General features: G+C 42.8%; 1 protein-coding gene across 7 annotated transcripts in view; it reads right to left on the minus strand.

Moving 5' to 3' along the window:
• The window catches only part of MELK (maternal embryonic leucine zipper kinase), a 51,901-nt gene that overhangs the window by 24,212 nt on the left and 3,808 nt on the right, over positions 1-23,881 (minus strand). For 3 of the 7 annotated variants that reach the window (XM_041004351.1, XM_041004352.1, XM_041004350.1), the window contains 7 exons: positions 23,293-23,409; positions 21,600-21,743; positions 20,007-20,075; positions 17,348-17,440; positions 13,566-13,664; positions 8,964-9,032; positions 7,167-7,265 (listed from right to left, as the gene is read on the minus strand). In XM_041004351.1, coding sequence (XP_040860285.1) covers positions 7,167-7,265; positions 8,964-9,032; positions 13,566-13,664; positions 17,348-17,440; positions 20,007-20,075; positions 21,600-21,743; positions 23,293-23,409 — 690 coding nt within the window. The remainder of the gene's footprint in view (positions 1-7,166; positions 7,266-8,963; positions 9,033-13,565; positions 13,665-17,347; positions 17,441-20,006; positions 20,076-21,599; positions 21,744-23,292; positions 23,410-23,881) is intronic. The other 4 variants (XM_041004357.1, XM_041004353.1, XM_041004356.1 and 1 more) reach the window with 3 other exon arrangements.

Below are 23,881 nucleotides of genomic sequence, written 5' to 3' on the forward strand. Positions count from 1 at the left end.
ATGGTCTGACTGTGGAATGCATGTGTCAGAACTGGGCCTCCTCAGTGGCTGAGACAGAGCAGTGGATAGCACACATAGATGCACAACGAAAATAGAGCAGTCCATTGGAGCCTGCAGAGGACATCTAGTACCATAGCAGAGTAAGCAGAAGAGAACAAATTGGACAACTACCCCAGTCAAGTGTTGACAGCAAATATCTGGGCGAATGGAGATTCTAATGTGGACTATACCAGTCAATGGACCTTGGGGGTTTTCTCATCCTTGAATCAGCAAGATCGACAGCATTATAGAATTATGAAAACCACTTGAGCGGAACCCTTGGTGTGTATTCCACATCAAGGACCCTAGGAAGACATTGGGTGGCCATCCCCATTTTCTGATGCGGTTGGGTTGATCAGAACGGCTTCTCCCCTTCTCTCCTTTCTTTCCCCAGATACAGGAAGAAGAAAAAGAAAATTTGAAACAATGGTCTCATTTACTTTCCCCTAATCCTTGACCATTCTCACTCTAAATGGTGATTGGTAGTCCACATGGGCGTGCATCCTTCTCAACTAAGTAAAAATTAATTAAAAGAGAGAGAAAAAGAATAAACAGTGACAGAGAAATAACATCATCTACTTGTTCACTCCCCAAAGGCCCACGACATCCAGGGGCTGGGCCACACCAACTACAGGAGACAGAAATCCCATTCTGCTCTCCCACATGGGTGTCAGGAAACCAAGTGATTGGGCCATCAGCAGCTATCTTCCTGGTTGCATTAGCAGAAAGCTGGATTAGAAGTGGAGGGGACAGGGGCCCAGTGTGACAGCCTAGTGGATAAACCATGACTTGCAACTGCTGGGATCATATATGGATGACAGTTTAGTGTCCCAACTGTTACACTTCCCTTCCAGCTCCCTCTTGTGGCCTAGGAAAGCAGTAGAGGATGGCTCAAAGCCTCTGGACTCTGTACCCGTGTGGGAGACTCTGAAGAAGCTCCTGGCTCTGGTTCTAATTGGCTCAGCTCCAGCTGTTAGTTACTTGGGGAGTGAACCAGCAGAAGGAAGATCTTTCTCTCTTTCTGTCTCTCCTTCTCTCCGACTTTCCAATAAAAATAAATAAACCTTAAAAAAAAAAAATGTGGAGGGCCCGGCGCGGTGGCGCAAGTGGTTAAGATCCTCCTCGCCTTGCACGCCCGGGATCCCATATGGGCACTGGTTCTAATCCCGGCAGCCCCGCTTCCCTTCCAGCTCCCTGCCTGTGGCCTGGGAAGGCAGTCGAGGATGGCCCAAAGCTTTGGGACCCTGCACCCATGTGGGAGACCCAGAAGAGGCTCCTGGCTTCGGATCGGCATAGTATCGGCCATTGCTCTCACTTGGGGAGTGAATCATCGGACGGAAGATCTTCCTCTCTGTCTCTCCTCTCTGTATATCTGCCTTTCCAATTAAAAAAATAATAACAATTTAAAAAAAAATGTGGAGGAGACAGGATTCAGATTGGCCCTCCAAAACAGGCCATCAGCATTCCAAGAGCAGCTGAACCACTACACCATCATGCATTCCCCTTGAGGCCATCATTCTAAAAATGAGAGTCTCTATACAAATTTTGTTTTGATTAAAGATAAAAACTCTCCAGGTATTCATTATGGGATCTCATCAAAGATGTGGCCAGAAATGAATTAAATAAGGATTACTGAGAAAAAGGTAGGAATGTTTTGGACAGAAATTCAGGGACCACATGGGAGAATCAGCAGGAATGTGGTTTTAAAGTGTCTCCTTCCACACAAGTAAGAACGTTCTCCTAACAGCCCCGTAAGTGATGCTTTATGTAAAGTTCTCCTCTGCTGGGAAGCAGGACCTGGCGGCACAGGTAGCTTCTCTCTCCTGCTGCCCGAGCTCTATCCACCATGAGTAAGTCCGTTTGCCCTAACAGCTAACGGGTCCATAGTTAGACCTGAGCTTTAACTGAGCCGTCACTTAGTAATGGGGGCCCTTGAGCATGTTACTACACCTTGCTAAGCCTCAGTTCCATTATCTATAGAAAGATGGCACAATGTCTGACAATACACACAACGCAAGGAGAGCACCTAGCATGATGCCTAAACAGAGCAGGCCCTCAAGACACTGGTCACTAATTTTGCTAACAGTCATGTTCCACTTCTTTGACATAGGGTCTCTCAATAAAGTTAAACATTCCTAAATATTCCTATTTATGCAACCTTTCCTCTCTGCCACCATTTTAATGATCTGCCCCTTTCTGTCGCTCACATTCCTCAAACTATCACTGTCATCAAACCTTGAGATGAGGTACTCAGACATTACATGAGACGGAGGTTTGTCCAGCACAAGGCAGGACACCACACCTACTACGATGAAGAGAGACCCTAAAGAAAATGATCTTGCTATGGTCTGAATGTCTGTTTGCCTAAACACCCCTGTTGTAACCTAATCACCACGCGATGGCATCAGAGCTTCTGCTAGGCGCCTATGTCATGTGTGGGCTCTGGTTCCTCCATGGGAACCCCAGAGAGCTCCCTCACTTCCATGCAGCAGAAACCCCGTCTGTAGTTCAGAACTCAAGCCCTCACCACACACCCATCTTCTCAGGTCTAGATCTTGAATTTCCCAGTCTCCAGAATCCTCAGATATAAACGCCGAGATTTCTAAGCCATCATGCTATGGTATTTTGTTACAGCAGCTCAAAGGCGCTGAGACAATCTGCATCACTGGCTGGTACAGTCCAGCCTCCTGGGTTACAGAGGAAGTAGAGCACAAAGGTTTAGTGGCATGGTAACCACGCAAAGCGCTAAGGGTAAGTCTGCACTGGCTTGCTCTGGTTTTGGGAGCTCCCAGAAATGCAGATGCCCCTTCAGGATGGTCTCAACCTCAGAAGCTCAGACACTTTAACAGCCAGTCATTACTGCTCGACTGAACAGGGAAAGCTCCCTGAGGTCCCCCGACTGGTCTCCAATGACTGCCCTAAAACCTCCTTCTCTCTCCCAGAGCCTGCTGCTCAGTGCCTTGACCACAAGATACAGAGGAGCTGCTATCAATTCCCCCAGGCTTCTGAAGTGGAAAATATGAAAAGGGTGCCTTGGAAAAGACACCAAGGTCTGAAAAACATGGCTTATCTCAACGGCTGGATTTTCCAAAAAGGCTCAATACTTTGCCTCATGTGCGCTGAGTCTTCAGCCACACATACTCAATTAAGTACAAAAATACATACCAAAAAAACGAGCCAATTATTTTGGATTATCCGTGCCTACTATATTTCCTGTTCACTAGGGCAGAAAATGGAACTGACTATAACTTCTATTTGATACAATACTTGGGTACTAGAACAGTGTAAAAAAAAAAAGGCAGGAGATCATGCATGGAGTTGCAGGATGGCATCTATATCTTAAAACTCCAAGTAAATCTGAATATTTTATACTTCATTCTTGATAAAATAGAATAAGGAACAAAAAGCAACAATAAATCTCTATACCTCTTCTGTATTTAACTCCCTGGACTCTGCAACAGCTCTGCAAAGGCAGGTAAGGCACAGCATGTAAAGGACTCCATAAATGGCAAAACATATCCCAAACTTGCCAAAGAGACTGACGTTAGAAAGTCATTCTGGGGGCCCAGCGTGGTAGCCTAGTAGCTAAATCCTCATCTTAAATGCACCGGGATCCCATATGGGCACCAGTATGTATCCAGCAACTCCACTTCCCATCCAGCTCCCTGCTTGTGGCCTAGGAAAACAGCCGAGGACGGTCCAAAGCCTTGGGACCCTGCACTCACGTGGGAGAACCAGAAGAAGCTCCTGCCTTCAGATTAGCTCAGCTCTGGCCATTACGGCTACGTGGGTGTGAACCACTGGATGGAAGATCTTTATCTCTGTCTTTCCGTCTCTCCATAAATCTGACTTTCCAATAAAAATAAATAACTCTTTGAAAAAAAAGTCATTCTGAGGGGGTCACCCCCGGGTATTGAGGTGGTTGGGGAACCTGGACATGTTTTCTTCCCCTTGTATCCCCTCTCTCCCAGATACAGGAAGTAAAAGAGAATATGCAAACAACGGTCTGGTCCACTTTTCCCAGTGCTCAACCTGATCAACTATGTACACCTCATCAGAACAAACAAACAAATAATGATTAAAAAAGTCATTCTGAGGGGTGATAAAGTGGAAGCTCAGAAGTGATTGTGATGCATCCAACACTGTTAGTTTTCATTCCTAACCCAAGGTTATTTTCCTACCACACCACCTTACCATGCTCTGTGATCCCACTGAAGGAAGATCACACAGCACAAACACTCCAGGCAGACAGGACACAGGCCTTGAGTTTATACCAGCTGCCCTGTCAGATCCTTCCCAGGTTGCAGCCTTTCTGTCTGGATTCAAATCCTGGTTCTATACTTGGTAGTTGTTCAACCTTGGGTGAGTCACTTAACAATTCTGTGCCAAACTGTAGCAATAACAGTACCTACTTCAGGGACTGGTGCTAGGCATAATAAGTTAAGCCTCAGCCTGTAGTGCCAGCATCCCAGATGGGAGCTCATTCAAATCCCAACTGCTCCACTTCCACTCCAGCTCCCTGCTAATGGCACCTAGGAAAAGCGAAGATGGCCAAGGTCCTTGGGCCCCTGCATCCACATTGAACATCTGGAAGAAGCTCCAAGCTTCTGACTTCAGCCTGGCCCAACTCTGGCCACTGCAGCCATCTGGGGAGTAAACCAGTGGGTAGAAAATCTCTTTCTCCCTCTGTAAATCTGCCTTTCAAATAAAAATAAAATAAATCTTTAAAAAAAATAGTGCCTACTTCAGATGGCTGGTGAGGATTAAATAAATTAAGACATAAAAACTCACAGAAATGTACTATCCGAAGAATTCTATATACATTACACTGTATCTTTTTAATTCATTATACACAAATAGCTCATTATAATGGCACAAGTATCTGTTAAATATTAGCAATTAATACATTAAGATATAAGGAAAACTGTACTGTTTTCGGAGCATTCAATTTTATATATTTCACTTTATACTGCAGCCGACATTGAAACAACTTTCTGGATTGTTTGATAACTGCTCTTTTACAAATAGCAGCATATTCCATCCTAACAGAACTATGGCTGAGAAGATAAGCAAAGCCTCCACACATGGAGAAATGATGACCCCCAATGGCTGAATGCAGGCATCTGCGCCACCTACTCCCTCCACCTGCCAAGGGGCACATCCTGGTTTCCCAGGGCCACCAGGTGCATGGCTTCAAGCACCTGTACATTGTGCTGTTCTTAGGCTCTTGGTGTTGGTAACACTAGAATTCACTTGTATTCATTCAACTGGTATCAAGATACCACGGAGGGCCAGAGAAATTTTGAATTGGTAGTCACAGGAAAATGAGGAGAGATTTTGGTTCAGCTGTCATGGCTTAAATAATGGGCAGAATACTAAGAAGGGGTCTGAAGTAAACCATCTATTTTTCCAAGCATCAGAAGGCCACTGAGAAAAACATGTACAATTTTTGTGTGATTATTCAGGAAACTCATACCTCATTGATATACAGTAACTGTATTGGGCTGAGTCTCAGTACACCTCCAAACTATCCTGTTGCTCTACACACAAAGCCCAGCCACTGCAAGTTTTTGTGAAATATCACAGTATACACTCAATTATCTTTTAAAAACTTTTTAAAAATACTTTTCCATTTTCTAATTACACATCTGTGTGAAACTTTCTTCAAATGCTCTAATCAAAACAACATTTCAAAGCAGGCTGAATGCAGAAGCAGGTAAATATGTCTTAAGTCATCTTTTAAAGATATGCAAAGACATAAATTAATGCCACTCTTGCTGAATTAACTGAAATTTCTTATCATTTCTTGGTTCCCATATCTAAACAGAGGAAGAGGAAAAGCATCGCACTGACCCTGAACAGGACACTGTCTGTGCTGGCTCTGGGTTGTGCCATGTGGTTTGATTTGGCCAATGAGACATCAGTAAGCACAATGCAGGGAACGCTCACACGATGCTTGGATGTTAGGGTTTGCCATAGGAAAACGGCCAGGCTAGTCCAATGGACACAGGGAGGCCTACCAATCTTCTCAGTGAGATTTGGACTACTCAGCCTAAATCCCAGTTTCGTTTTATTTTTAGGATTTACTTACTTGAGGGTCAGTTATGGTGGAAGAGGTGGACAGACAGATCTTCCATCCACTGGTTCATTTTCCAGATGATCAAGGTGGAGCAGGAGCCTGATCTAGCTGGTGCAGTTATCTAAGAAGTGATCCAGTGGACAGAGGATCTTTCTTTCTCTCTCTTCCCCGATCTCCATTTCAAATAAATAAATACATCTTATTTTCAAATTGCTTAAATTTGTATAGTACTAAGCATTTTTAAAATTACTATTGCATGTGTACATACACACCACACACACACACACACACACACACACACACACACACACACACTCTCACAGAGGACTGAATCTTAAAGTATGGTCTGTGGATCTCAGACGGTCTTCATTGTCAAAATGATTTCTAAAATATTCTTTCATCTTTTTCAGTGTTGACATTGTACTGCCATCGGTATAGAAGCAACGATGTACACAACTGCTGGTACCTCAGTCCAAATCAACACAGTGACTAATCAAAACGAGATATTCAAACAGACTGAACAGAGAAACGCATGACTAGGTAAGTGTCTTCCACTACGCCTGACTTAAAAAAAATCTGAAAAGATATAAAACAAGCCACTCTTTTTGCTAAATTTATTTTAAATGGTTACTTTTCCCTGACAATATGTAACTACTATCACATTTAAAACAAAGAATAAATATTAGGAGGACAAGGAGGTTCTCAGACTAAAAAGTTTCAGAACCAATATATCCTTGTAACCACTCTGGAGAGTAAAACAGGTTTAACCTACTTCTAACAGACAGACAGGCCTAACAAAGTTAAATAACTTTTCCAAGATCAGAGCAGACACCAAGAAACTTTGAGCATTCCAGAATGAGAAGCAGCCATTTATTTTTTATTTATGTTCCAGCTGATTCTTACGTGTAGCCCATGTTAGGGGACCAATGTCCTAGCAATAAACAGGCAAATGTATAATCAGGTCTTAGGTCTCCCAAACACCAATAATAAATAAGTAAGCCTGCAAAACACATCTTCTTTTATAAACAGGCAATATTATTTTACTTACAGGATTCTTGCTTTGCCACTCAACAGGACAGTTGTAATCCTGCATGATCCAGGGATGGTTCAAAAGATTTTTCACAGAAATCCGTTTCTTTGGGTCCACCTAGTGGCCATTAAGAAGTCACTAGAGATTAACATTTCAAATAGAGAATACAGAACAACTTTCTTCCCAAGAACTCAAAATGCATCTGAACAGATGTAAACTTTATCATCACAAAAATACTGTCAAAGACCTTAAAATGGCCTTGGAATAAATTCTTTCTAAAAAGCCAATAGACAGGGGGAAAAAAACCACTATACCAACCAACAAAAGCTCAGAAGATAAGTGTTTAACAAACATGAACTTCATTGGTATGGACATTATTCATGAAGTTCAGTCAATCTATTGTATGATGTAATAGTCTTATGCTGGAAAACCTATTCATGGAAAATATTCACCAATTTAATATTCAAGCAGCCACAATGCAGGGCACTCATACTAAATATGCAATCTCTACCTCTGATGAGCTTACAATCACACAGAACAAGTTGAAAAGCACACCTTTCTTTTCCATTTGTAATTTTCAAATGTGAGGAGAGGAAAATTAATCAACAAAAATTAAGTTTTTTTAAAGTCTAGAAGAAAGGCAGAGGGTTTTCAATCTTATTACGGAGATTTGGTGGCCCGGCCCTACTTAATCGAGGTGGCTGAGCCCGAGGTAAATTCTGAATTAAAACTGGAGATGGCTTAATAGATGGAAAAACTGGAAGATACTCTGAATATTTAATGAAAACAACATTACACTAATACGGTACTCAGATTTTCACATTCCTCTTATTAATCTCATTTTGTCCTCTTATGGCAAGAGAGGCCAGGCTCCAAATCCCTACCTTATGGGTCAGACCATGGAGCAGGCATGCCCACTGGCTGGAGGATGGATACTCCAGCACTCTTCTCTTCTTTCATCCTGATTTGCATTCCACTAAATCTGCCATTCTCAAAGTATGGCCCTAAGAAGCAGCAGGATATGGGGAGCTTTTTTGAAATGCAAATTCATGGGGACAGTGTTGCGGCAGTATGGGTTAAGGTACCACCTACAACAGCGGCTCATGAGTGCTGAGTCGAGACCTGGCTGCTCCATTTCCAACCCGGCTCCCTGCTAACACAACTGGCACCTGGATCCCTGCCATCCATGTGGGAGACCTGAATGGAGTTCCAGGCTCCCGGCTTCAGGCTGACAGCCACTCGGGAATGTGAAGCAGTGAATGAAAGAGCTCTCTCCCCCACCTCAACTCTGGCTTTCAAATGAATAGATACTTTTTTTTTTAAGAAAGGAAAAAAAAGGAAATTCTTAGTTGTGTCCAGAACCTATTGAATGAGACGCTATGGGAGATGGGGCCCAACAAGCAGTCCATCCAGAAACTGGATGCTAAAATATCAGAGCCACTGAACTCTCCCAGTGCCCCGTCAATTATGCATCAGCTTTTTCAAGCATTTATTCAGTATCTACTATATAACTAACACGTATACTGGGAACAAGAAAATAGAAAAGCACAAGCTGGCTAAACAAAATGGACAAGGCTCAAGGAAAAGTAAGAAAAAGAACATCAGCAAATACTTACTAGAGTTTTTTTTTTAATTCAATTTACAACATAAGAATGGAACCAGTAAATGATATTTTCAAGGTAGATAAAATGAATGGAATCTTTTCTAATCTGTTAGGTAATGATAAATGTAGTGGGTATATCAATATTTTAAAAGTTGGATCAAACAATTTAATAGTAGATTTGTAGTGTATAAACAATAAGTAACAAAGTTTACCTGTAGCATTTGTTGAAGAAGCAGAATGCTACTGGGAGAAAGCCACTTAGGAACCTCATATTTCCCCCTCTACAAAAAAGATAAATAAAAAAATATAAATAAATAAATCTTTTTCAAAAATACTAACATAAAGTAAAAAAAAAAAAAAAAAACAAAGTGGGAAAAATATCTTTTCCACCTGACATTATTTCATCACATTAAAAGATCACACAAATCATTAAGATGTCACCACCACCAAATCCGTTCTTCTCACTTTTCTCTCCAGCTCAGTAAATGGCAACTGCATTCTAAGAACTGCTCAGTCCAAAACCCTTGGAGTCAGCTCTCAGTACTACCACATCCAGGTCCAATTCATCAACATCTACTGGCTCCACATTCAAGAAGGATCCAGAAATGCTCATCAATGTCTCCAACACCACCATCTCCATCCAAACTGCCTACAGGCTCCTACTGGTTTTTCGGATTCCAACACTTCCCTGCCTCCACTCCCCGTGCCCCACCATCCCAGCCTGGTCTCTACTCACCACCATCAATTTTCTTTTCTCTTCTTTTCTTTTTTTGAAATCTCTCCTAGCCTACTCCCCAAATGACCACAGCAGCTGTGACTGGGCCATGCTCAAGCCACAGGTCAGGATCCCTGCACAAGTGGCAGCGGTCCAGCTACTGAGGCTGTGACTTGTTGCCTCCCAGAGTCTGCCTCCTCAGGAACTTCAACCAGGAGCCAGAGCCAAACAGCAAACACAGCAACTAGGATGTGAGACACACCCCTCCAGACTGGCATCTTAACAACTGGGCCAAACAGCGGCTGGGTTCCCCATCCCCACTGTTCTTTTAAAACATTAGGCCAAGTCATGTCATCTAACTAGTCAGAACCCTCCAATGGCTTCCTATCATGCACAGAATCAAATCCGAAATTCTTTACCCTGGTTCCAAGGCCATATCCACATCACTCGTTGGTATCTCATAAACTCACTACCTCACTCCCCGTCACCCAAAGGCACATGTGAAACAGGCCTTAAAAAAAAAAGATTTCAGAACAGCTTAAGTTAACATTGTGAAGTAATAACAGAGAGTTCCCATTGAAACAGCTTTTATGGATACTAGGACAAGAATCAATGAAAGAGGGCCTGGCGTGATGGCGTAGTGGTTAAGGTTCTCGCCCTGCACGCGCCAGGATCCCATATATAGTCACTGGTTCTAATCCCGGCGGCCCTGCTTCCCATCCAGCTCCCTGCTTATGGCCTGGGAAAGCAGTCAAGGATGGCCCAAAGCCTTGAGACTCTGCACCTGTGTGGGAGACAAAGAAGAAGTTCCTGGCTCCTGGCTTCAGATCGGCGCAGCACCAGCCGTTGCAGTCACTTAGGGAGTGAATCAGGACAGAAGATCTTCCTCTCTGTCTCTCCTCCTATCTGTATATCTGCCTTTCCAAAAAAAAAAAAATAAATCTTTAAAAAAAAAAAAAGGAATAAAATTTTATTTGAAAGACACAAAGACAGAAAGAGACAAAGAAGAGATCTTCATTTGCTGATTCACTTCAAAAATGGCCCAACAAGATAACCCGGGGCATTCTAGTGGCCTTGAAACTGCTCATTCTTCAACAATGCCGCAAAAAGCCAACCTCTCCACCACACACCACAGTGTAAAAATACAGTATCAAAAAAAAGACAACCTGCTAATTTTCTTTAAAATTTTACTTTCAATCTAGTTTCTATTTACTAAATTATTTATACTACCCTAATATTTGCATGCCAGAATTGGAGTACAGTCATGCCTGCCTTTGAATGAAGTGACGGCAAATGAATATAGGTGACATTAATAAGATTAATACCCCAGTCTATTAGTAATCATGCTGAAAATTGCAGTTGAGCATTTTGGTTAAAATAGTCAACAACTGGAAAAGATAAACGAAGTCTGCCTCTTAAACAAGAGTTACATACGGTGTGTCAAATATTGCTGGGTTTTTCAATCAAACCAAGAACTGAGGGAAGTGCTATTCCCAAGTGAGGAATTTTAGAATATTCTAGGCAAAGATACATACTGCATGCAAGTGATACGACACCTTAATTAGATTCAACCAGCAGACTGTATTACACTGCGACTCGGAACAATAGTTCTGAGCCAAGATTACAATAAATTTCAAAATCTATAATGTGTGAAATTAAATTCCACAATAATGCATAAAAGTCCTAATTTGAATCAATTTTCAACTTGCAAATACGCGAAAAACTAAAAATGTGACTCCGAGTAGGAGAAACAAAGACTATACAGATATTAGTAAATAATAATAATCAGGAAAGCCAAATCTTCACTGAACAAGAATCAGACATTTTGCACCACATTCACTATACTGCGAACATAGCAGATTTGCCAAAATATCAGAGCTTGGATCTAACATCTACTATTAGGAAGTAATAAATTGTATTATTTAAAGGTCAGCTCCTTTCCCACAAAGGATTAATTCAAGATCTTCCAGTGCACCTGAACAAATAAACAAAAGCAGAAAACACTGATGTCTGCATGTATTGGTGAAGTAATATATTAATAATTAGCAGCGTTCCTTCCACCTATGACAATGACAACCCTCATCAGCACAACTCACGTTCTAGCTGCCATGCTTCCAGCCCAGCTCCCTGCCAGTGTGCCTGGGAAAGACCACCAGTGCGGGAGACCAGGATGGAGCTGGTGACTCCAGAGTGCCTAACTTCAGCACGGCCCAGATCTCACTAAGGTGGTCACTTGGAAAGTGAACCAATGGTGCAAGATTCTCTCTCTCTCCTTTTCAAAATAATAAATAAACAAATAAATCAATCTTCTTTTAAAAAAAAATCAGGGGCATCATGGACATACCACAGTTCAATTTCAGTAGAATACTAGTACAGTCACTTATTTTGTCTTTAACGATAATACAAAACATTGATTAATGTGTCTGACTTTGACTAGAAACCAATACCCAAAACACATGGCAGTGGTTCTCTTCTATTCAGATTTACTTATTGATTTATTCAAAAGGCAGAGCAACAGAGAGAAAGATCTTCCATTTGCAATACAAGACAAATCTGCCTCTCAGATAAAAGTAATAATTCTTAGAAAGAAAGAAAGAAAGAAACAATCATATCAGAATAGCCAGGAAAACTCTAGGGGGAAAACAGAATAAGAAAAGGTTAATTCTTTGAGATATTAACTAAATGATATAATAATAATACAGTAATTAATTAAAACAACTAAGTGGAAAATAAACATAGACCAAAAGATAAATGCAAAGGAATAGAGTCTGACGGCTGGCACTGCAGCACAGAAGGTAAGGCCGCTGCCTGCAACAGCAGCATCTGGTATGAGTAGTGGCTCATACCCCAGCTGCTCCACTGGCCATACAGCAGTCGAGGAAAGCCCAAAGCCTTGGGACCTTGCACCTGCGTAGGAGACCCAGAAGAAGCTCCTGGCTCCTGGTTTTGGATTGGCTCAATTCCAGCCACTGTGGCCATTTGGGGAGTGAACCAGCAGATTGAAGATCTTTCCCTCTGTCTCTCCTTCACTCTGTAAATCTGACTTCCCAATTAAAATAAATCAATCTTAAAAAAAAAAAAAAGCCTGATAATGCTGCCGCCACGAGGAAATTAGTTCCCAGTAGACAATGGCCATGGTGCCTGTCCATAACTTTCAATATATAACACAAAGCAAACATTCAGAAAATATTTGTTAAAATTGCGTCAGGCAACATTACAGAAACAGCTCTGCAGGTCTGATTTTAGTTTGCTAGGGACCCCAATAAGATGTTCCTCCTTCCTCTTTGCATTATCTTCCTTTGTTAGCTTGCTTGAAACTTAACTCTTGAAAACAATTCTCCCATTTGCCTTGCCATATATACTTTTTTAATCAAATATCATTCATTTGCTTTAAAATCCTTCTAAAGCACACAGTTCAGTGGACTAAAGCTATGTAATCATTACTAGCTAGCTAATTCTGGAATGTTTTCATCAACTCCAAAAGAATTTCTTGAATTATCAGTACTCACCATCCCAACCCTCAACAAACCACAAATCTACTTGTCATCTCTGATATACATGGTTCAACAAAGCTAAGAGTACTCTTAACCACGCCTTTAGTGTACACTGTAAAGCCAAATGTTATCTAAACAAATGGAGGGAGAGTCCTTAGATTGCCACTACTTAAAAGGAAAATGTGAATTAACATAGCAATTTACTATATCTTTTAAAATTTCTTAGCAAGAAAATGACCTTACATGTTTACTCATCTAAGTTTAAGGGTGAGTAAATTACCCTTAGATATACAATACTTAATACAGAGAACTGTTTTTATTTTGTTGAGTTTTTTTTTTTTCAAGTATAACACTGAGAGAGTATGTGAAGAGTATTTCTTGATTGAACTTTCAAAAACTCAATACACAAGTATAACCAGCACCCAGATTAACACATGCGGAATCCCTACCACTCCCCACCTCAATCACACCCAAAGGAAACCTACTATCTTGGTTCCTGACAGCACAGAACACTTTTGCCTGTTTTGTACTTTCATATATGAAGACAATACAGTATGCAGTGCAGAAAAGTTTTACATTGAAATTCTATCCCCAATAATACTCACCATAATCTTCTTGTACAAAGCCATGACATTATCATCATCAAACGGCAGATATCCACACATAAGGACGTATAAGAGTATGCCCATGCTCCAAACATCTGCCTGAAAGAAAAGTGCATCAGTTTAAGTTCAAGTTCAGCTTGTCCACTTAGGATCCAGCTCTTTGCTAATCAACCTGAGAAAGCAGCAGAAGGCGACCCAAGTGCATAGGACTTGGTAGCCAGGTGGGAGACTAAACAAAGTTTCACGATCCTGGCTTGGGTCTGGCTCAGTTCTGGCCATTGTGGCTATTTGGATGGAAAAATCTATCTACTTTCTCTCTCTCTCTACCCTCTCACTGTAATTCTGACTTTCAAATAACTAATAAATCTTTTTTAAAAATTTGTAACACATTTCAGTTGGCAGGATGCTTAATAGCAAACCACAGGACAAGTCACAAAGCTAGCATAGCTCAGAGATCATCCATTTCAACCTGCTCATCACACAGACAGGGAATTGGCATCCCAGAAGGGAAGGCTGTCCACAGCCACTGGCCTGAGGGACTGGACTTCCAGGTCCATGCCCTCTCCTCCAGCTGGGCTCATAATAGGAAATCACTTCCAGCTGGCTCGGGCATGATAAAGAAATGAAGCCAGTTTTCTGATTCTGAAAGATAATTCTACAACGCTCCTGAGGGTTGAGATTATATGAGGATTATGTAAACAGGCATGAGGATGTCAAAACAAGTCTTAAAATTTACTGATAATCTGCAAATGTGTATAAGCTGCACTGTAAAATCCCCTGTAGGTAGAGAAATCTGAATAAAATTTCATGATTAACTTTTTACATCGAGAGGATAGAAATTAGCCTGCCAGCACAAAAGAGCCCTACAATCTCCAAATCCAAAAAGGAGCTTAACCTTTAGATGAGCTCTCCGCGGGTCCCAAGAGTCCTGAGCAGTAACTATTTATTCAAGCAGTGCTTGGCTTTAGTCAACAATGACGACACCATTAGCTAAGCACAAGTCAGAGCTCCCACCCTCATTTGATCCACAGGAAATTTTTCAGATTTTTACTACTAAAGAGCAGTGGGAGATAGAGAGAGAAACAGAAAATGGAGTTAAAAATCACGTGAGTGCCATCATGAATCTACACAGTGCCTAAATAAGCAATAGGTAACCCAATTTGAACTCTTGGTGTCATCTACTGAGTCACATCAAGTTACAGGACTCTGCTATAATGCCTCAGTTTAATCTGGTGCACAGCATACCTCTGATGGCTGTTTGAAGCTGTTTTTACTGAGAGATGGGACATATTTGATCTATAAATGGAGGTGTGATGATGAGATACTCATGATCAGGGTGTTAAAGTCAAATCAGCAGACAGATTATGTCTGGGATAAAAACTACAAACTGAAACTAACAGAAACATTCCCACAGAAACCTACCAAAGTCTAGAATAGAAAACAAAACAAAACAAAATGTATTTTTTCAATTAACACATAAAAGCACCCATTTCATTTTCAAATTACATACAAAAATTAGTTAACCAAAATCATATGCCAAGTCAAACTGCAATCCATAGGCTATCCATTGCAAATGCGGAATGAATAACTAGAAAGAAGAGGGTTTTTAAGAAAAGTCCTGGGCAACAGGAGAGGCACCCTCTCTCTCCTTATGGACACAGAAAAAAGTAAAAACATTTCTCTCCCACCTTTTTCGCCTGCCCATTCCATTCCTACATGCATTTCTGTGATCTCCTCACCTCTTAAATAAACAAACTTCTTAGCAAGTTTATTGCTAAACTTTACAAAACAAATTGTGGGGGCCTGGCGGCGTGGCCTGGGGGCTAAACTCCTTGCCTTGAACCGCCAGGATCCCATATGGGTGCCGGTTCTAATCCCGGCAGCTCCACTTCCCATCCAGCTCCCTGCTTGTGGCCTGGGAAAGCAGTCGAAGACAGCCCAAAGCCTTGGGACCCTGCACCCATGTGGGAGACCCGGAAGAAGTTCCTGGATCATGGCTTTGGATTGGCATAGCATCGGCTGTTGCGCTCACTTGGGGAGTGAAACATCGGACAGAAGATCTTCCTCTCTGTCTCTCCTCCTCTCTGTATATCTGACTTTCCAATAAAATAAAATAAATCTTTAAAAAATAATAATAATAATAATTGTGGGGCCAGCACTGTGGCACAACAGGTTAAGTTACTGTCTGTGGTGCTGGCATTCCATATTAGGGCCAGTTCAAATCCTGGCTGCTCCATTTCTGATTCAGCTCCCTGCTTATGGCCTGGGAAAGCAGGCGAAGATGAGCCAATTCCTTAGGCCCTTGCACCCATGTGGGAGACCTGGAAAAAGCTCGTGGCTCCTGGCTTCTAGCTTCAGGCCAGCCCAGACCTGTCTGTCATGGGCACTTAGGAAGTGAACAAGCAGACAAAAGACCTCTCTTTCTCCTCCTCTCTCTAACTCTGCCTTTCAAATAAATCAAAATAAATCTTAAACAAAAAATGCTTGCTCATACCCTTAAAAAAAATGTGCTGTGAGAGATTATTGAGGGAATTAGAGATACTTGTCATGGAACATGATGTTAGAGCATCATCTGGACCAAAAGTATCAGAATATTAAGCTGCTGATTTTATTTATCTATTTATTTGAGAGGCAGAGACAGAGAGCTCTCATCCACTGGTTCATGCCTTAAATGCTCACAATAACCAGAGATGGGCCATGGCCAAGGTCAGGAGCTAGGAATTCCACCCGGGTCTCCCATGTGGATGACAGCAGCCCAAAGCAGGGAGCCATCATCTACTGCCTTCCCCAGTGCATCAGCAGGAAGCTGGAGTCAAAGCAAAGTAGTCTAGACTTGAACAGGCACTCCAATACAGACGACATTTGGTAGGGGACCTAGACATTCCAAGTGCTGGCTTACACCGCTTAAACTACAACGCCCACCTCAAGGATAGGAGCATTTTAACTGTTAGGCTAAAGCACTCCTTAAAGTGCTCATTCTTAAACCCTCACTACCTTAAAAAACAAAACCCAAGTGTATGCTTGAGGGAACCATTCTGGAGGGAATGAGTGTCTCAGATGATTCCTTGTTATACTGTCCCCAAGACACTCTTCTGAAGGCTGGCACCATTGTCTAGCACATTAAACTGCCACCCACAGCACTGGCATCTTATTTAGGAGCCAGTTCATGTCACCACTGCTCCACTTCCAAACTAGCTCTTTGCTTATGTGTCTAGGAAAAGTACAAGAGGATGCCATTGTACCCAAGTGGGAGACAGAGATGAAGTTCCTGACTCCTAGCTTTGGCCTGGCCCAGTCCTAGCTGCTGTGGCCATTGTTCTAGTCCTGGCTGCTCCACTTCCCATGCAGTTTCCTGCTAATGTACCTGGGAAAGCAGTGGAGGATGGTCCAGGCACATGGACTCCTGCACCCATACGGAAGACCCAGAAAAAGGTCCCGTTTCTCAGCTCCCAGCTTCAGCTCAGCTCAACTCTGGCCTCTGGAGCCATCTGGCGACTGGAAGCCCATGGATGACCTTTCTCTCTGTCTCTCTCTCTCCATTACTTTGCCTTTCAAACAAAAATAAAATAGATCTTGAAAAAAATTTGAATGCATTATGTGTTAGTATATTTATTGTCAGTTATTAATTCCTCTTGTTTACATATCTCACTCCCCAGAGTAAACTCTGTGATAAATAAGATTTAGTATTTCACTGTTATATTCCCCAACGCACAGTCCATGACTCACAAAGTCACCAATAAATGTATGTTGACTATATACTAAATTCATCAATGAGTAATTACCTCTGATCCAAGATATGATTTGCCTTGTATTAATTCAGGTGCTGCATAAGCAAGACTCCCACAGCATGTTTGTAGATGGTAATCCTTATTACCCTGCCACAAGATGAAAATGAAACACTTATTAATTATAGTCCTTAAGAGAATTAAACCTTGATAAACATTCTCTGAACACAAGCAAAGAGAAACTAGAGGAAGATCTCTCCCTAAATAATAGGAGACTTCTGTGGTAACCCAACACTTGGTGCCCATATGAGAGCCTGCATTTGTGCACCTGGTGCCTGTATGACTGCCTGCACCTGTGGCCTCGGTATTTCTGAATTTTCAATACCACTACAAATTGGTACAAGCAAGCTCCTTCCTTTAGCTCAGCCAAGTCAGGTCCATACTTCCCTAGACAGGTGTCTATTGGCATAATAATCAGTCTAACATACACCCACACACCCATCCTCCCACTCCCATGTATTCATGCAAAAAGGATTAGTTCTTTAGTGCACCTTAACTCCAATATCAAATCTTTACAAATGCAAAAGAGCTGCTTTCTCCTTAGAGGGAAGAAAGCACCTGTTTCCTGGACTCCGCTGTATTCTCTCGCAGAGCAACTAAACCAAGACATCTGCTCACCTTGCCCAGCTCCTCTCCCACAGAAAGTGCAAGAAATGACAAAAAGGAACACAACACCTGCTGCACAACACCTGTGCTGAGTCCTGCAGCTGGCAGAGGACTTCCCTGACTGGCAGACCTCGTTTACCACGGAGACGACAGGCTCAAAAGCCAGCCCCTGGTGGAGCACAGGGCAGGCCCCACTGCTCTAGATGGTGTCTGTGTGGGGTAAGTTCGTGGCGAGCATAAAGAAAGGCTAAGGGGCCCGGCGTGGTGGCGCAAGTGGTTAAAGGTCCTCGCCTTGCACGCCCGGGATCCCATATGGGCGCCGGTTCTAATCCCGGCAGCCCTGCTTCCCTTCCAGCTCCCTGCCTGTGGCCTGGGAAAGCAGCAGAGGACGGCCCAAAGCTTTGGGACCCTGCACCCGCGTGGGAGACCCAGAAGAGGCTCCTGGCTTCGGATCGGCATAGTATCGGCCCGTTGCGCTCACTTGGGGAGTGAATCATCGGACGGAAGATCTTCCTCTCTGTCTCTCCTCTCTGTATATCCACCTTTCCAATAAAAAAAAAATAATAAAAATAAATCTTTAAAAAAGAAAGGCTAATGGAGTCTGTCACAAACATTCTCCACTGCCTGCCATGGAGGACTTGACTTGAGCCAGTCTCCCTGTGCAAAATGTTTTTCTCTTGATAGGCCTGTCGATCCCCACACCATCCCACCCCTCCAAAAAAAAAATCACACTCAACACTTGGTTCCTAGACCCAGGACCCTACCAACAATGTGAGGAACCCAGGGAAAGAGAGGGGAGTTGGAGAAAAATCAGCTCTTCTGCCATAGGGTGGATCTTGCTAACTGAATGGGAGCACCAAGAGCTGAGACAAGTCTGCAGTTTCAACATTCCTAATGAGTGGAGAACGTTCACTTTAGAGACTGAGCAGCATCACTGGAGACCTCAGGAGGAATGGCCACAGGCACCTCACAGGAGACCTGCTGCAGAAGCAGAGCTGCAGGGTTCGAAGTCACCTCAAAGAGCAGAGCAACACCTCTGTGGAACGCAAACTAAGAAAACACATGAGAGTGTAAACATTCAGGCACAAGCAGTGGTCCAGAAGCAAAGCCACACACTACCGCTACCAACATCACACAGGCTCTCAAAATAAGAGGGTCTCACAGGGCAAAACTTGGAATAAGATCCCTCAATGCCACAAGAATACTGGACTGGGCCACAAACCACCCAAGGAGGCTGTGAAGGCATGAGAGCACATGCATACAGTGACAACAAATGCCCCTTCACCAGACACATCGCCATCCCTGGGAGAACCCTGTCTGGCATGGTGACCAAGATGAAGACACAGAAGACCACTGTCATGTGCTGGGACCAACTCCTCCACAAAATCGGCAAGACAGCCAGCCACTTTGAGAACATGACTGTGCACCTGTTCCCCTGTTTCAGGGATGTCTGGTTCAGCGACATGGTCACGCTGGGCATCAGCCCCCAAGCAAGACAGTGCACTTCATCATGCTCAAGGTCTAGGCCAGCAGCACCAGGTTCTGTGACTGGACACCTACTCACTCTCATTCAAAAAGTAATTAATTAAAAGGACACATGGACTTTTCTTTTCTAAGGGAACAGACTTATCTCTCACAATGTAACTGATAGTTATATAACCATGCGGATAACAAAGAACAGACTTGTAGTCAATTTCTAACTTACACTTGCATTTGAACAAACAAAGGCATCATCTAGTGGCAACATATTCTCACTGCAAGAGCACACTTCGGCACCGGAGCTGTGACTATCTCAGATCACAGTGGCAATCTCTCCTAGGACACCCGTGGGGTCTGCAGCAGGACCAATCCTGGGCCTCGAGCAGTGACTCTCAGGCTAAGCAACATGCCAGAATGATCTAAAGAACCTACAAAAACCCCTGATGTCAGGAATGGATCAAACATTCTCAATGGACACATCCTAGCTCCATGAAGACTAAGGCCACTGCAAGCTAATGTACCAAGGGGCACATTTACAAGGGAAATAAGTGTCTTTTATTTTTATACTTACCTTGGGTTTGGCACAGAGACCGAAGTCAATCAGCTTTAATTTATGATATTCATCAAACAATAAATTTTCCTAGAAAACAAAGATATTTTGGTATTCATATATTGACTTCTTTACAGAACATTCCACATCTAGTCCTAATACTGATTTAAGGTTTATATTAAAAACACTCGAAAAAAAATCCTGAACACTAGAAAGTAAAAACCAACAAAGTTAATCAAAATGTAAGAAATACAGAAAGAGAAAAAGGAATGTTGGTAACTATAGCACTTCCCCTCAAGATACTCTATTTTTATTAATGATTTATTTATTGGGCTTGACACAACAGCCTAGTGGCTAAAAAAATCCTTGCCTTGCATGTACTGGGATCCCAAATGGGCGCTGGTTTGTATTCCAGCTGATCCACTTCCCATCCAGTTCTCTGCTTGTGGCCTGAGAAAGCAGTAGAGGACAGCCCAAAGCGTTGGGACTCTGTACCCATGTGGGAGACCCAGAAGAAGCTTGTCTCCCTCCTTCGGACTGGCTCAGCTCCCGCTGTTGCGGCCACTAGGGGAGTGAACCAGCAGACAGAAGATTTTTTTCTCTGTCTCTCCTTTTCTCTGTAAATCTGCCTCCCCAATAAAAATAAATAAAACCTTTTTTAAAAGTTTATTTATTTGAAAAGTAGGGTTGCACAGGGAGAACAAGAGATCTTTCACTCCCCAAATAGTCACAATGGTTGGAGATGGGCAAATTCAAAGCCAGAATCCAGGAGCTTCCTCAGGGTCTCTCACACACATGCAGGACCTTACAGACTTGACTCCTCCTCTGTTTTTCCAGACACATCAGTAGGGAACTGGATGAGAAGTGGTACAGCCAGGACTAGAGCCAGTGCCCATATGGAATGCTGGTGCTACAGGTGGCAACTCCACCTGCTTTGCCATGGTACTAGCCCTAAGAAATGCCATTAGACTCCATTTTCTCCCTAATATTGTAAACATGCACTGCAAGTAAGCACAGCTTGTGTCAAAGGCAAATTTAACAAGAGTGAGCTAAAAGGGTTAGATTATAAAGATAATAAAGAATTAACACTGCCATAACTTCTCAGACCAATTCTAAGTCCCTGACACTGGTACCAAGTTAATGCTAAGTCCATATTCCCCATTCCCCACACTCATCAGAGCCTGCAGACTTAAAGAATATTTACATTTTCATTCTGTCCTTAGAAGTAGAGACTCTTAATTCATTGAACTGTTAGTTCCTTCTAAGGAATAATGGAATTAAAATGAAAAGAACATGGGATATGAGCAGGGCACTGAAGGGAAAATACTTGATACAACATTCTCACAGAAAAGGCTCAGTACTCTCAAAGACAAATTCCTGATTACACAGACACCTGCAATGTCACACACAATGGGCAGAGAACGCACAGCTGCCCTACAGCCTATACCAAAGGTCAAAAGTGAAGGAGCAAAAGATTCGACAGATTCTGACTGCAACAAAAAGAGCAGCAGCAAATCTAAGACAGATTCCCAAACAGAACACGCGGAATCCCAAACAACCGCAGATGAGCAATGCCGACCCTCTCGAGCAGCGACCCGGGCCGCGGTCACTTACCGGCTTGAGGTCTCTGTGAGCATAGCCCTGGCTGTGCACGTAGGCGACTGCCGACAGTATCTGGCGGAAGACAACTCGGGCCTCCTCCTCTGACAGGCGATCCTGGGAAATGATGTAGTCAAACAGCTCCCCTCCAGGGCAGTACTTCAACAGCAAGAGTCACAGAGACATCGTTAGCACTTAAAAATCCCCACCGAGGAATTTAAGATAGAAGGTCAGACACAGCTCAGAAAAATTACTAATGCAACTTTAAAGACAAAGGAAGTGCATGAGGTACACTAAGAACTACACTCGCAGGATCAGACCAATCAGCAGTTAGTCCAGGAATGAGAACAGTAACTCTTTCTTCGAACATTTTTATTACCAATATTTATTTAGAAGTTGAAGCAACCGCCACTGTGATTCTAAAAAGCTCACTCAGGGATTTATGTCTTTACAGCTAAGTACTAAAATCAAGTCAGTCTTAATGAACTCACATTTAGTAAGTATACTTACCTGAAATTAAAAAAAGAAAAATCACAGCAGTAATTACTGTTACTCTAGTAATTATTATTGGTCACTGTCCAGAGACCAGCAAGTACCAGTCTGCATGGGAAGGAGTCCAGTTCCAAGAGGGAATGCAGGGGCTATGAGAAGGGCAGCCAGAGAACGGAGCTCCAGGCCGCTCAGCCCTCTCAGAGCACCTCACTCTTCCATAATCTGGGTTCCCACTTAAGAATTCATTTCATTTCAACAATTATCTATTAAAATTCAAAACGCATGTAGCATTTGACCTTACAGTTCCACATTTAAGAACTGTTCCTAAAGAGGTACTCGCATCAAAAATTAAAGATCACCAAACATTAAAGATCCTTCAGGGGCAGGCGTCTGGCCAAGAGTTACAATGCCCAAGTGAATGGCCATCTCTGGGTTCAAGTCCTTGCTCTGGCTCCAGATTTCAGCTTTTTGCTCATGTGAACTGTGGGAAGCAGCAATAATGGCTCGAGTAGTTGGGCTCCCACCAACTCAAAGCTACTGCCACCATGCAGACTCAGTTCCCAGCCCCCACGTTGAAGGCTGCCCAGCTCCGGCTGCCACAGGCATTTGGAGTGCAAATCAGCAGATGGGAGCTCTTCCCCACATCCTCTGTCCCCACTCATCTCCCTGCCCCTCATCTCAAAGTGTTAAAGGAGAAGTGGGAAGTCCATACAGAAACAGGCACACAGAGGAAAGCATCATTTCAAGATGGAGGCACATCAAATGCCAAGGGGCCAGTGACCACCAGAAGCTAGGAGAGGGGCATGAGGCAGATTGTCCTTCAGAACCTCCAGAAGGAACCACCGTTGCCCACACCTCAACTTTAGACCTCCAGCCTCCAGGATGTGAGATGACAGACTGCTACTGTTTTGTTGTGTTTTGTTTTTTAAGCACAGCATCCCTAGAAAATCCATATGTACACCATCCTTCTGTCTGAGAACAAAGTTCCATTAATGAAACACCACCACCCTATTAAGAGTGGATCAGAGAAACAATAGAGTTGTCATTAATCTCTAGTTTATTACGTGCATCCACTTGGTCTAAATTGTCGGACGCAGAACTCAGACAGGAACGCCTCCCAACGTTCAGTCTAACCTTTCAGGCGAAACATACTTTCTTAACCACTTAACTTTCTCTTTACCAAATGACCCAGTGCTCTCAGCTCTGCGGAACATACCTCGAGAACCATGAATATTTTGTTGGCAGTCTCTAGCACGTGGTAGAGTTGACATATATGTTGATGTCTCAGGTTCTTCAAGGCATCAATCTCTGTTTTGACTCGGGGCAAATCGCTCTGTGCCAAGACACAGTAAATGGACAATCAAGGCACTTCAGGCAGTTTTCCAAGAATCAATAAACAGCTTTAATAACACGTAGTAAAAGGCATCAACAGCCCCAAACTGTTCAATGCAGAAACACAACAGCAAAACTTATTTGTATGTTTATTTACACCATAAGGATTTGATGAAAAGCAAATTCTTCACCAGCCAACAGCACAATGACCAGAAAAATTAAAACAGTCTCCAACTGTTTTATCAGGAGAGCTTTCCAAACTACATGAGTGACAGAGATGCTCTACTTGGTTACCACGCCTGGCACATCATGTTCAAGCTCAGCAATGCCTCCTAAGAAACCTGCCAGCTAAGCTAAAATCCAGTAAATTTAGGTGAAATATATGGTGATAACTTGCTGTCCCTGCCTTCTAATTTTTTTAGGCACTTGAAAATTTTCCAAATAAAGACTCAGTTGGGGACCCAGCACCATGG

Source organism: Ochotona curzoniae, unplaced genomic scaffold, assembly GCF_017591425.1.
Source record: "Ochotona curzoniae isolate NIBS_2020 unplaced genomic scaffold, NIBS_Ocur_1.0 scaffold_3208, whole genome shotgun sequence".
Classification (NCBI taxonomy): domain Eukaryota; kingdom Metazoa; phylum Chordata; class Mammalia; order Lagomorpha; family Ochotonidae; genus Ochotona; species Ochotona curzoniae.